The sequence below is a fragment of the Neofelis nebulosa genome, chromosome 9 (genome assembly GCF_028018385.1).
Source record: "Neofelis nebulosa isolate mNeoNeb1 chromosome 9, mNeoNeb1.pri, whole genome shotgun sequence".
NCBI lineage: Eukaryota > Metazoa > Chordata > Mammalia > Carnivora > Felidae > Neofelis > Neofelis nebulosa.
Window position 1 is genome coordinate 140,146,623 of NC_080790.1, and position 13,005 is coordinate 140,159,627.

The following is a 13,005-nucleotide window of genomic DNA, read 5'->3' on the forward strand; positions in this document are numbered from 1 at the left end:
GCCAGATCTGGGGAGTTGGTGGCAGTGGGCAGGTGAGGGAGAGGACCACTGAGGAGAGCCCCTCCTCCATGGCCAGGCCCCAGGGGGGTGTCTGGAAAGGGAGGGGGTCCGCCCCACAGCGACCCCCAGGTATCTGTGCCCAGCTCCTTAAGACCACTGGGCTTGGGGGCACCCGGGTGGCTCAGTCGGGTGAGCATCTGACTTCAGCCCAGGTCATGATCTCATAGTTTGTGGGTTCGAACCCCGTGTCGGGCTCTGTGCTGACAGCTCGGAGCCTGGAGCCTGCTTATTCCGTCTCCCTCTCTCTCTGCCCCTAATCCACTCTCATTCTGTCTCTGTCTCTCTGAAGAAAAATAATAAACATTAAAAAAAAAAAAAAAAAAAAAAGACCACTGGGCTCAGGGGGAAAGGCCTGGGATCCCACGGCCGAGCCCCCGAAGGGGGCAGGTCATCTGAGCCAGGACCTACCCTGTGGCGCGGGCCTGAGCCAGGGCAGTCAGAACAACACCCACCCTGCCCTGGGGGAAGGGGGAGCCTCAGGCTGGCAGGAGGCTCCCGGGAAGACCCCCAGGCCGGTCACTGGGACCCAGGAAAGTGCCAGCTAGTAGAGTCTTTCTCTACCCCTCCAGAGGAGGCCCAGTTCTGAGGCTGGTCAGACCAGCAGCTTGGCTCTCTCAGCTCTGAGGGTTCCCAGCCAAGGTCCACAAGGCAAGCAGGGCAGGGAGCCAAGGCCTGGGCTCCCCATGCCCTTTGCAGCCAGGGCTGGGCTCTCAGAGCCTCAGTTTCTCCATCTGCAAAACGGGAAGGAGGAGGGTCCAACGGCTCCCCCTCCACGGTGAGACGGGAAAGACCACACAAGGATACGAGTGACTCAGAAATAAAAGGGTCAGGCTCACGAGGCCCCATGGGCCCCACCGCCTCCAGACACACAGACGCTGCAGGGATCAAGCCCCACCAGCCCCGGGCCCACCCACCATGGCTAGGAGCTGTCCTGTGGCCCACCCGCCCTCTTGCCCAGTTCTCCAGAGGCAGGAAGGCCTCCGATGCCCGATGCCAGCTGCCCCCTCCCCCTTCCCAGGGTATCCGCTCCAGATCCCAGAACAAAGGCTGCTGGCAGCCCGCCACAGGGGGTGTGCCCAGCCCCACTGCCCGCTCAGCCCGGCTTCCTGACAGAAGCCCAGCCCCACCCCAGGGCCCACGCCTCGCGGGACCGCCTAGCCCCCACGGCGGAAAACCTGGAAGCGGCCGCCCCTCGGGCCGAGCCTGTCACCCCATCCGCCCCAGGGAGTGTGCTTGGAGGGCCCTGCCCTGGGGACATCCCCAGTCTGACTGGGCATCAGCCACTCCATCACCAGGCCAGGGGGGGCCTCGAGGGCTCGGACCTAGGTCACTGTGAGGGCCACGTTCTAGGGCCACTCCCTAAAACACCTCCCCATCATGCGCAGGCAGCTGCTGCTCTGCCCTCCGAGCCCTCGCTGAATTCCCCCTTCCCTACATCGGGGCACTGATGTCAGGACCTGCTTTCCATCCCCAGCCCCAGCAAGCAGGGCACCCCGGAGGGACCCAGTCACTGCTCGGTGGCTCAGGGAAGAACAAGCAATGAGCTCCCTTTCCAAGAGGGCAGGTGGCAAACTCGGGAATTTCCTCCAGAATTCCATCTTCACTGGGAAGTATCCCCAGGAAAGACATCTCTCTTCCCCACAAAGTTAGAAACTGGGTCCATGTGCCCCATCCAACTCCAAAGCACTTTATCAGGCAGTATCTGTCCTCCTCTGTCCCCCAACCCAATCTAGGCTGGCAGCCCTTTGGCCCAACCAAGACTGGGGCTTTGGGGGACCTGTCTGCAGTCAGTAAAGTCGGGGGGAGGAAGGAGGGAGGGATGAGTGGATAAAAAAGAGATATTAGTGGGTGAATGGACGGATGGGTTGGTGATGGGTGGGTGGTGGGCGGGCGGGTGGGTGGATGGATAGGTGGCTGGCTGGCTGAATGGGTGGGTAGAAAACAGGAAGGAAGGGGAGGAGAGAAAGAGAGAGAAGAATGGCTAGGTGGATGGGTGAGTCAATCTCCCCCAAACACAGCTAGAAATGACCCCTCTCCCCTCTGCATCACTTTACAGTTGGGGAAACCGAGGTTTGGAGAGTCCAGATACACATGCAGTGAAACCCTCTTGCTGGCCTGGAACCAGTCCACAAAGCAAATGTCCCACCAGCCTCATCAATTCTGGCCCGTTTCACAGATACGGAGGCCACGGCTCAGGGGCCACGGAGCCCAAAGGGGCCAGAGCTGCAGGGCGTGGGGCACCGTCCAAGTTCCTCCTTGGCCCCACTCACTGCGCCTCAGGTAGACATCGTGCCCACCTGCTCTGCGGCCACCCTGGGGTGGCCATGGAGACTGGGCCACTGTGCACCCAGCTGGGGGCCTCCCTCCCCCCCCCCTCCCCTCCGCAGCCGGGCTTGTCCCCCAGAGGAGGTGAGGAGGCAAGAGTATGCCAGCTCAGCACAGGTCCCCCCGGCTGACCGCGGAGCGGAGCAGGAGTGGGCTCCACGTCCCCGCCCTCCCTCCCATGGACCCCCACGGCGGTGCCAGAGAGAGGAGGACCCCAGGGTCCCACAGGGCCCTCCCAGACCCCTCCCAGAGGACAGGAGAGCACAGATGTGGTAAAAACCCAGTGAGCTGAAGGGAAACGGAGCAAGCCCCCTGCAGACTCGGGCCGGCTACCACCACCAGCCCGGAGGAGCCCCTGGCAGGGAGCCCATTAAAGGCGGCCGCCCCCAGCCCACCCCTGTTCCGGCCCAGCTCCTGCCCCTTCACTTCGGCTGCTTCTCCCACTGGAAATGCCAGGCCACTTGTTGGGGCCTGAACCCACCCCTTCGCTGCCCACCTTCCCCTGGACCGGGCCTGCAGGCCTCCCGGCCGGGGGCAGAAGGTATCCCAACAACGTACCCTAAATCTGCCCATGGGGCCCGCCCTTCCGGCCACCTCACCACCTCTCCTCACACCATCAGGGTGACAGCGGGACAGAGGCTCAACCTGGAGCAGAGACCCACCAGGTCACACACCGGGACGGTGGCCAAGCCACCGCCGTGAACAGGCAGGGGTCCGGCAGGATCGGCCTTGGGGCCCAGACCCCAAGAAGACCCAGTGTTGGCTGCTTCCGGGCTTGGGCTCATCCACCTGCCCCCACTGAAGTCCCAGCGACAGAGGCAACAGGACTGCTGGCCCATTTCACAGGCAGGACCCCAAGGCCAGGCACCTGGCAAGGCCACACGTAGAGCAGGACGCAGCCTGGGGGAGTCTGACGCAGCCCAGAGCCAGCAAGTGGGGTTCGTGTGTCACTGAGAAGTGCCCGGCCCCACCCTTCCTCCCGCACAGAGACCTCAAAGGCCAAGGAGAGCACAGGGCCTGGCCTGAGCACGCACACCTCACCCCAAGGTGGCCTCGCTGCAACGCAGCTATTCCAGGAATGTCCACTTCCAGGGCCTCCTCCCACAGCCGCCAGCCGGAGCCAGGCTCCAGGCAGAGGAATTCCTCTGAGTAAACACCAGGCCCTCCTCCGAGCTGTCCCCTCACCCCATGACCCCTGGTGAGCCCCCTCCCCCCTCCTCCCTCCCTGAGTGCAGCAGGGATGTTGACAAACACACAGAAGGCCCCCACCCCCACGCCTCCGTCGCCCGGAGGCAAGGGGCCTGAGGCAAGGGGCCTGCAGCCGGCAGCCACCTGTGCCCAGCCCCCACCCCCCACCCCCCAGTCCCCAGGGCTCTCCCGGGGCCCCACGGTGAGTTCTCCAGCCACAGCTGCAGCGGTGGGGGGTGCGGGGGCAAAAGAGGGGCCCTACCTGGCCCAGGTCCAGGGTGACGTTGACCTCATTGTAGTGCAGTCCCCGGGACAGCGGCGGACTCTGCCACCAGCGCTCCGTGCCGTCGATGGCGTTGCTCACGGGGTGTGCCCTGTTGCCGTGTGCGGCGGTGCAGATGTCGCAGTACTGGCCCTGCGGGGACGGGGTGCTCAGATGGCCCGTCTCCCTGCCGCCCGCCAACCTGCCAACCCTCGTCCGCCCGGCAAACACACACGGAGTGCCTGCGATGGGCTGGACTCAGGGCACCTGGCTCGTCGAGACACGGTCACACCCCTCCCGGAGGAGACGGGAGAGCGGCACCCTCCTAAGGTGGGAAAACCAGCGTGGGCCTCCCTGAGGAGGCGAGTGGAGTGTGCGCTCCAGGCCCCGGCCGGGAAGAAGCAAGGAGAAACGGGAAAAAGGAGGACGCGGCCAGAGCTGAGGGGAAAGAAGGCCGGGCGGGGGATGTCACCACTACCTCCCCCCCAAGCAGGGAGGCAGGGGTCCAGGTGGCCAGGACGGCTAGAGCCAGGCTGCCTCCCCAGTTCCGTCAGCAGCTCCCCCCAAGTCGGGCTCTCACCCAGAGCCTGGAGTAGGGTCTCCAGAGAGACGGAATTAAGCCATTCCGGCGGCCTGTGGGGAGAGGCCCAGAGTGGAGGCGTGTGGGCAGCCGGCAGGAGAGGCCTAGACCTCCAGGCTCTGCCGCCGCTGAGCCCCTGGGACGAAGCCAGGTCACGGCACCGTGAGCCTCAGTGTCCCCATCCGGAGAGTGGGGATCACACTAGCACCTGCCTCGGCCACAGCACAATTAACGGATCCCACGTGGGGCCCAGCAGCTGCTGCTGCCACGGTCCAGCCACCTGCCGGGGGCCTATCCTCTGGGGGGGACAGAGACGTCCCTGTCAGGGAGGAGCAGGTGCTGGGAGCCTGGGGGCACGGCGGGGGGGGGGGGGTGGGGGCAGCTAGGCACTGGCCTCAGGCCGAGTGGAGACCCAACCCCCACCCCAGAGGAAACCAGACCTGCTATCCCTCCGCACACAAAGGCCGCCCTCTGGGACTTGGCATTGACCAAGGCCCCAGAGGCTGTGTCTGGGAAATGTGGCTGCCCCACCCCTCCCAACCTCCCCGGGGGCCAGACCTCGTCCTAGGAGTTGGAGGTAGGAGCGTGGGAGATCCCCTGCTCCCCCACTCCCAGGCCTGGCAGCCAAGAGAGCCCCCAAGCCTCCACAAATTCAAGGCGGGCCCCTGCCTCTCCTGGATCCGTCTGCCCCGGGCCCGGGACAGTGAGACCAGAATGCAACGGAGCCTGGGCACCCAGCCTTCTACCCAGCAGCCTCCAGGACCCCCGGTGCCAGGTGCTCCGGGTCACCCTGTCTCAGACCTGTTCCCAGCTGTGGGCTCTGGACCCTCATCTCCTGTCCTGTCTCAGCTCAGATGTCGCCCCCTCTGCAGGGCCCCAAAGCTCTAGACCACCCAGGCAGCCAACCAGCCGAGCCCCGGACATCACCCGCCTCTTCGTCCTATCACAGGGCCTGAAATTCTCTGGCTACTAGTGATTCTCTGGTCACTGTCCCCTGCTCAGGGGCCCGGAGCTCAGTGGTGGCGGGACCACCGCCCAGCTCTTGACTGCGCCCCTGAGCCCGCCGCCCAGAGCGGCCACACCTAGGGGCTGGAGCAGCGGCCACCCAGAACGGTGGGTGTCATGTCTGTGGGTGGCTCCACGGCCAAGCTCACGTGGTGACCCCACACCCGAAGCCAGGGAGGCGGGCAGGGCCACCTGGTGGGTCGGTGGGCCTCCCAGAGAAGGCTGCCTGTGGTTAGACCCCCCCGCCCCCAACCAAGCCTGGGAGCACCATGTGGAAGCTGGGTCAAGGGTCAAGGCAGGTCAGGAAAGTTTCTGCTCAGGCCCACCCAGAGGGTCAAGGAGAGCTGACTCTCTAGTCCCTACAAGAGGCTACGGCGGGCGCCTCTCCCGGCCGGCCTGCCAGCCCGGCTCTGGCTCACAGTGGGCAGCGCTGGGGAAACCAGGCTCCCTCCCACAGAGGGTCCTGCCGGGAACACAGTGAGGAAACAGGAGTAACACGCCCCTCCCCGTGAGTCACCGCGCCGGCAGCTGAGCCCCCGACTTCCCCTGCGGGGCCCAGGGCCAGCCCGGAATCCCTGCAATGCCCACCTGAGGCCACAAGGGCCTGAATGCCAAGTTGCCCTCTGCCCGCTCCAGTGCCCGTCCTGCCCGGACAGCAGCCCCCACCCCGGGCCCCAGATGGGACGCCCCCACCAGGGGCCCTGGGGGCTGCCAGCCAGCCCCCATCCTTGGGCCTCACATCCTCCGTGACCCAGCGCCCATGCTGGCACAAGACTGAGCTCTCAGGATGGACAGAAGGTGGGGGTCACCACCCTGACACGTCCTACCCCAGGCCCTCGGCTCCAGTTGGGGCCTGTGGGCGAGGCCCTAGCACCAGCCCGTTTGAAGGCCAGGGCGGTGAGCAGGCCCTCTGCCCTTAGAGGAGAGGACAGAGGCCGGCCGGGCCAGGGACTGGTCCAAGGCCACACGGTTGTTCAGCCTGTGTCTGCCAGGCCAAGTGATCTTCCCAGTGCACCTGGCAGCCTCAGAACCGGGACGCTAACCAGCAAGTGCTACGGTCGTTCAAAGGGAAGCTTCCTCCTCTTTCTCGCCCGACCATGCGCTGTGGGGGCTCACTCAGGGCCTGCTCCCTCCTGTGTGACACCACGTTTGTCAGAAGTCACTATAACTGATGGCTTCCCAGGGTCCTCAGGCTAAGCTCACAGACTCAGGTGAAGGAGGCTCTCGTGCTGTGCCCATTTTGCAGATGAGAAGCCTGAGGCCCAGGGAGAGAAACTGCACAGTTAAGAGAAGCAGAAGAAAGAGGCTTTGACCAGGGGCCCCCAAGCTCCTCCTTTAAGCAATAAAGGCCCCTCCCTTCAGGGGTCTGGCAGCTGCTGCTCTGCCATTCCCCCCCCCCCCTCCAGGTGCGCAGTGAGGAGTTGTAAGGGGGCAGGCAGATGCTCTAGAGGGACAGCAGCAAGGGCTCAGCCAGGCACTCTGGGGCAGCTCTGGAGACCCACATACAAGCTCCCTGAGACCAGCCTCTTTGACATCAACCGGATGTGGCAGGGGTGGGGGGGTGGGGGCGCTGCAGCGCCCCCAGGTTTCCACTGCCCACCCCAGCCCGATCCTGGCCTGGCTGTGGGGCTTCCAGCAGGTTTTCCAGGCCTCAGTTTCCCTACCTGAAATGTGGGCTTGACATCTCTTACATCAGCTGTGCTGGGCTCAGAGGAGAGCACAAGGTGAGCCCAGGAGCCCAAGGGAGGTGACGCTTCTGTCCCAGGAAGGCTCTGTGGCACCAGAGCCCCCTCTCAGCCCCTCCCTCCCCTGGGCCAAGGGCAGTGGGCAGGCAGGAAGTGCAGGGGGCCCAGCTGAGGCTCCTCCATTCATCACCCACCCCAGCTAATCCACTCTCCAACTGCCCTCCTCCCCTCCCCCAACCTCTCCTACCAGGACCGACGGACTCAGGTTACACCAGCCCCGGGCCCCCACTCTCCCTAAGGTTCAGCAGGGGTGTCAAGGGGCCCCCGGAGCAGACCCTACCCGCCCCTGCCCCCGCAAGGGTAACCCAGGCCCCCAGCCCTCAGCTGAAGTCCAGAGCGTCTCAACGGCCCTGCTTCCCTGGTCAGGTGGTACCGCTTGGCCCATTCTCCACCTACACACTTGTGGCGGGGTGGGCATGCCTCCAGGGGGTCTTCAGGGTTGAGACCACGTCTCCCCAGGGAGACGGAAGCCCACAGACTCAGCACCTGCGGGGCAGGGACGCTGCCCCCGATTGAGTCTGCATTTTCCATGCTCGGCTCCAAATACCATTGTTTGCTTGCCCGCCCCCCGCCCCCAGGGTCCCACCAAGTCCCTAGACCTCCAGAGAGAACTTCAACCCTCTGCTATCCGCAGTGACGGCCTCCTGGGTCTGGCCCCAAACTCTAGGAACACCCGGCCTCAGCCCGCACCCCAGCCCCACCCCCACCCAGCAGGTTCCAGCCTGTCCCGGGGGGAGGCAGAGCGGGCCCACCCCCTCCCCACAGGCAGCCGCTGTGGAGGCCAAGTCCCGCCCTCGCCGGGATCCCGGGACTTGGGGACACCGGGGACCGGGGAACCGGGCCCCCTCCCGCCCTGCCACGGCCCGCCCCGGGCACGCTGCGTCCCGCCTTGACGGAGGAGGACGCACACTTCTCTGGCCGGGCCCGAATGGCCGAGCTGGGGTCCCTTCCGTTTCCCGAAATACGGAACCAGGGCGTCCCTACTAGACGTGCGGGCTTCGGTCCGCACCTGGGCGCTCCCCGCCAAGTCCGCCCCCGGCGCCCGGGCCCCCGCCACCCCGCCCCGCCCGGCGGCGACCCAGTCCCGGTCCGCGCGCACCTGGATGGTCTGGTTGGGGTCTCCGCCGGCCACGGGGCCGCCCACCAGCTTGCAGTAGAGGTCCTCGGTGGGGCGCGGGGCGCCGCGCGCTGGGGCCTCCTCGCCGCAGGTGGCCGACGCGGTGATGCGGGCGCCCTCGGCCAGGTTGAAGTAGGGCGGGTGCAGGCTGAAGCCGCCGCCCGCCGCCTCCCGCGCCCGCGCTGCGCCCAGCAGCGCCAGCCCGGCCAGGAGCAGCGGCACGGGGCTCCGGGGCCCCCGTGCGCACCCCGCGCAGAGCCGCGCGTCCGGCCTCGCCATCTTCCAGCTCCGGGGGACCACGGCGCCGCGGGAGCCCGGCGGGAGTGCGGCGGCGGCCGGCGGCTCGCCCCGCCCGCGGACGTCAGGCCCCGCCCCGGCCCGCCCGGGCGCCCGCGTCCCGCGCCCCGGGGAAGGGGCGGGGGAGGGGCGGCCGGTGGCCTTAACCCTTCGGACCCCGGCCCGGCCGGCCTCCCGGAAGGGGCACCTGCTGGCCCGGGGCCAGGCCGTGGGGACGCGGCCCGACCGCGGCCCCCCCCCCCCCCCACACACACACACCCGCCCCGGGGCCTGGCTCCCGGTCCCGAGCGGCGCCCCCTCGGCCGCGGCGCCCGGCCCGCTCCTCCCAGCCCGGCGGCTCCGCTCTTGGTTTCCCTAACTTTGGGCACCTCTTGGCGGCCGAGCGCCCCCGGCGGCCCGGGGGCAGGCGCTGCGCCGGAGAGGCAGGCGCGCTCGCCCAGCAGCCAGCCCTCGCGGTCTGTCCCAACAGCGGCCCAGCCCGTCCACGCCCCCCACCCCAGAACCGGCACACCGTCCAGAGCGACTGCCCCGCCGGAGCCCGGACTCTTGGTTTCCCCCCGGGGACTGGATGCGGTGACCTCCGGAGACCCCTTGCAACCTCACCCTCTGTCGCTGGAGCTTTGGCTTTTCTCTCCTACTGCCCCCCGTGTCTGCATCATTCTGCAGGTGGAGAAAGTGCGCTCTTACCGGCCATGACTGGCCACGAGTGGGGGCCCTAAGGAAATCCCAACTGCAGAGAGGGATAGGAAGACCCGGACCGGAGACCCCAGGCGCCCCTGGGGCGGCCAGGTCAGATTCAACCTGGCTAGCTCCCACCTGCACCAGGCTTGGCTTCGAGATATTCTGGAATAGGGAAATGGACCAAGAGGCACAGGGCACAGGTGCCCACTGTGGGCCCCTGTGGTAAAGGGAGGGTGCTCAGAGCCCTGAGGGTGCGGCGAAGATTGGCTGCAAAGGACATGTATTGAGCACCTGTGGGGCCCCCGGGCGGGCTGCGAGCCCACCCTTGTGCCCGGGAGGTGCCGGTGGCGTCCGCCATCTTCTGCTCGGGGCCACTCCCTCGCGCTGGGCAAGCGCTCGCTCTCTGAAAGATGCCTGGGAAATGAGACGGGGTCTAGAGGCCAGAACTCCGTTTCGGTCCCAGCTGTTTCTGGGTTTGGGTGGCTGTGGCCACTGGGTCTCCTCCCCTCGGGCTCCTGGCCCAAATCGGCCTCGTGGGGAGCCTGGGGGATTGGGGAGGGGGTGTTGCGCAGCTGCTGAGCTGGCAGCTCCCCCCATTCTCTGAGCCACGCCAGCTGGGCGTATGTCCCGCGTGGGACCCCCTGGACGGTCCTCGGTGGCGGGCAGCCGGTCCTCGTGGGGTCCTGCAGCCACAGCTGTTCCGGAAGGTCGCACTATCCACATCTTTCTAGCTGTCCCCGGCCTCCCGCAGACCCTGTATCCCTAGGGAGCTGGGAGGCCCCTTGTCTTCCAAGTTGGGAAACAGGCAAGGGGGATGAGCCTCCTCCGCCCCCTCAGTCCGCCATAGTTTTGTCCTTCCACCTGGGGGAGGGTAGAAAGAGGCGGGTACCTTTGTAGGAGAAATTCTGAGTGGGGGAGGAGCCGGCCCAGAGGGTGGCCGGGTGGGCGGGGGGGGGGGGGGGGGGGGGGGGATGCGGAGATTTCTGGGGTCCCCAAGCAGGCAGGCCAGCTCACCAGCTAATTTCTGGTCCGTTGTGAAGGACAGAAAGCCACCCCCGGGCAGTAGCAGAGTTCCCAGATGGGCAATTTCAGCTGCCCCCACCCCGGGTCCACCCCCCATTGCGGACCTCACTGCACCGCGCCCTGGCCCGTGGCACCCCCTTGATAGCTGGGGGTCCTGGTGGTCTGGGCGCGGGAGGCTGGGAACCCACCCCCACCCCAGGTCAGCTTCCCAACGTCGCTGGAGGGGCCGGTGGGCAGAGGTGGTGAGTGGGAGCCGTCTGAGCCTCGCGGCCGGGCCTCCCAGTCCGAGGGCATCGAGCAGCCCGGAGGGTGGCTGCCAGAGAATGTGCTGAGTCAGCCAAGGCACCCAGCGCAGGGAGGGTTAACCCAGGGCTAGCCGCTTCCCGGCAGACAGCTGCCCTGGGAGCATCTGGTGCCTGGGAGGGTCGGGGGTGACGTGGGCGGAGGAGAATGTGGTGAAAGGGGCTGGGGGAGGTGCCCACCCTCTGCCCCCACCGTGTGCCAGCTGGTGTGCCCAGGGAGGGGAGCAGCACGGAGGATGGAGGTGTCACCCCCGCCAGGCTACACACTGGCTTCTTCCAGGGCACCTCTGGGGGGAGGTGGGCAGGGCAGGGGAGGGGAGGTCCAGCTCTGCCCACCTCTACCCGCCTCTACCTCTGATACCCATGTCCTGCTTCTGGCAAGTCACCCCCAGGTGGCCCACCCATGTCTCCCGTCTTTCTCTGACTCGCAGGCCAGCCAGCCACTTTTCCTACTTACGAGTGGGGAAACTGAGCCCAAAAGGTCCGGGGGTCAGCCAGGAGGGCAAGTTAGCAAGGAGGAGGGATTTGGTCATTCATTTTCTGCCCCCCGTTTACTGGGCACCTTTTGGGCACTAGTCCCTAATGAAGTGCCCCCTTGTCCCACTGCCCTAGCATTGTGTCACTCAGTCCAGGGTGGGCATCCCAGGGTGCGCTTCAGGCTGGAGGGGCAAGGACGGACGCAGCCTGTCTTCCTCCTCCTGCGAGATTCTGGCCACCACCGGATGGGAGGTCCCAAACCAGAGCCCTCCCCACCCAGCCCCCAACTGTGCGGTAACTGGGCCCTGGGGGGCGGGTATGTCTGGCCCCTGCAGACTCCTCCTCCCTGGGCCAAACTGCCCCACCAGAGCCCCTCCCCCACACAGAGCCCCCTGCTCAGCCCCATCCGCAGAGCAGCTGTGGGGGAGGGGAGGGGCAGGCCGGGCACACCTGACTCAACCTGAGCCTAGTAAACTCGGGAAGCCTCTCTGGGAAGCAGGGGCCCCGGGTGCCCACTGGCTCCTCATGCAGGCCGCATCATCGTGGCCACAATCACTAACAGACGGCGGTGCTGGACCACCCCCCCCCGCCCGTACCCACTGGGCCCTGCACCCTTGGAAGAAGCTGCACCGAGGGGTGTCCCCGCCTCGCTGTGTGAGGAGGAGGCGGCCAGGCGGCCAAAACTGGGAGAGTTTGTCTCAGCAGGAAGAGGGCTCCTGGAGCGGCCGGCGCTGTGGTTGGGAATGTCGCGGAGCACTGCCTTGGGAGGCCTGCTCTGAGGCCCTTCCAGGGAGCCCAGCTGGTGAGAACGTGCACCCCGTCCTCGGGCAGAGAGGCTGGGCGCGGGCACCGAGCTGAATGGCCACCGTCGGCCCTGGTCGAACCCAGTCGAATGGGAGGAGGGACGCAGACCAGATGGGCATTCTGAGGACTCCCAGCTGGGAGAAGGCCTCGGCAGAGGGTTGTAGACCCAGCAGGACTGGGAGAGTTCCTGGTGCCCTCTTGGCCATCGCTCAGCCCAGAGCCTTCCCGTGGCCTTTGGCTGCCACAGTGGCAGCGGGCCCAGAGCTTGGGGCGTTGAAGGCCAGTGGGCAGAGGACAGGCCTGGAGGCGTGGGGGCCAGGACCCGGGGGGCTGGAGAGGGGGCCAGAGCCGCAGCTGAGCCCCTCCCCTTGGCTAGGGGCACCGCTTACCTCCTGGGCTACCGCCTGGGTCCAAGCCCTCCCCGAAGGACAGAGCCAGGTGAGAGCCCTGGCATTCCTGGTGGGAGGAGGGCCCGGGGCACGCCTCTGGTTGTTCCAGAAGGAGTGGTACCTTGTCCTCCCAGCCTGTGGCCCCAGCTGGCCATTGCTTTGCTCTCCCTGGCTTTGAGGACATGTGGTTCTGGGATCGATCGCCCTGGGCTGCCCGGCCAAGGCCCCTACTCTGGGAGCCTTCTGACCCCAGAGCTCCAGGAGGGGTCCCTCTCTGCCTGCTGTGTGCCCAGCCCTCAGGCCATGCCCCTCACACTGCCCACTGCAGGCCTGACCTGCAGGCGTCCTCATGGTGGGAGGTGAGAGGTGCCCCGGAGGGGGCACAGACAGGCTAGGGTGCGCCCAGGGGCCAGGAGACCAGGGCCGGCCAGTCCCCCCGATCCCGGGCTCTCCCAGGAGCGTCCCCAATTAGGCTTGCCTTCTCCCCAGCTGGTGCCCTGGACAGGCAGGCTGCCCTATAAAAAGCTTGCTGACCGGGGCTGCTCAAATCAGGGACTTCGTGGCTCTCCGCAGAATGATATACATTCAGTGTACAGAGAGTCCTGGACCAGGGGGTCAGAGTCCGGGGTCTAGCCTGGACGTCCCCCTCCTGCAGCCTTAGTGACTCTGGGTGGGTGTGGGAGAGCCCTTCCCACAACGACGCGGAGCTGCCTGGTTTTGTGAAATGCACCGAGAGCTGGAAGGAACCAG

At 66.7% G+C, this 13,005-nt stretch overlaps 2 protein-coding genes across 4 annotated transcripts in view; one reads left to right on the plus strand and one right to left on the minus strand.

Annotated features, from left to right (window-relative positions):
* Window positions 1-8,822, minus strand: part of LAMA5 (laminin subunit alpha 5) — a 51,332-nt gene extending 42,510 nt beyond the window's left edge. The window contains 2 exon segments of the mRNA XM_058686136.1: window positions 3,836-3,988; window positions 8,265-8,822. Of these exon segments, the coding sequence (XP_058542119.1) occupies window positions 3,836-3,988; window positions 8,265-8,561 (450 nt within the window). The 5' untranslated portion in view covers window positions 8,562-8,822.
* Window positions 1-13,005, plus strand: part of MTG2 (mitochondrial ribosome associated GTPase 2) — a 243,062-nt gene that overhangs the window by 139,934 nt on the left and 90,123 nt on the right. The window lies entirely within an intron of this gene.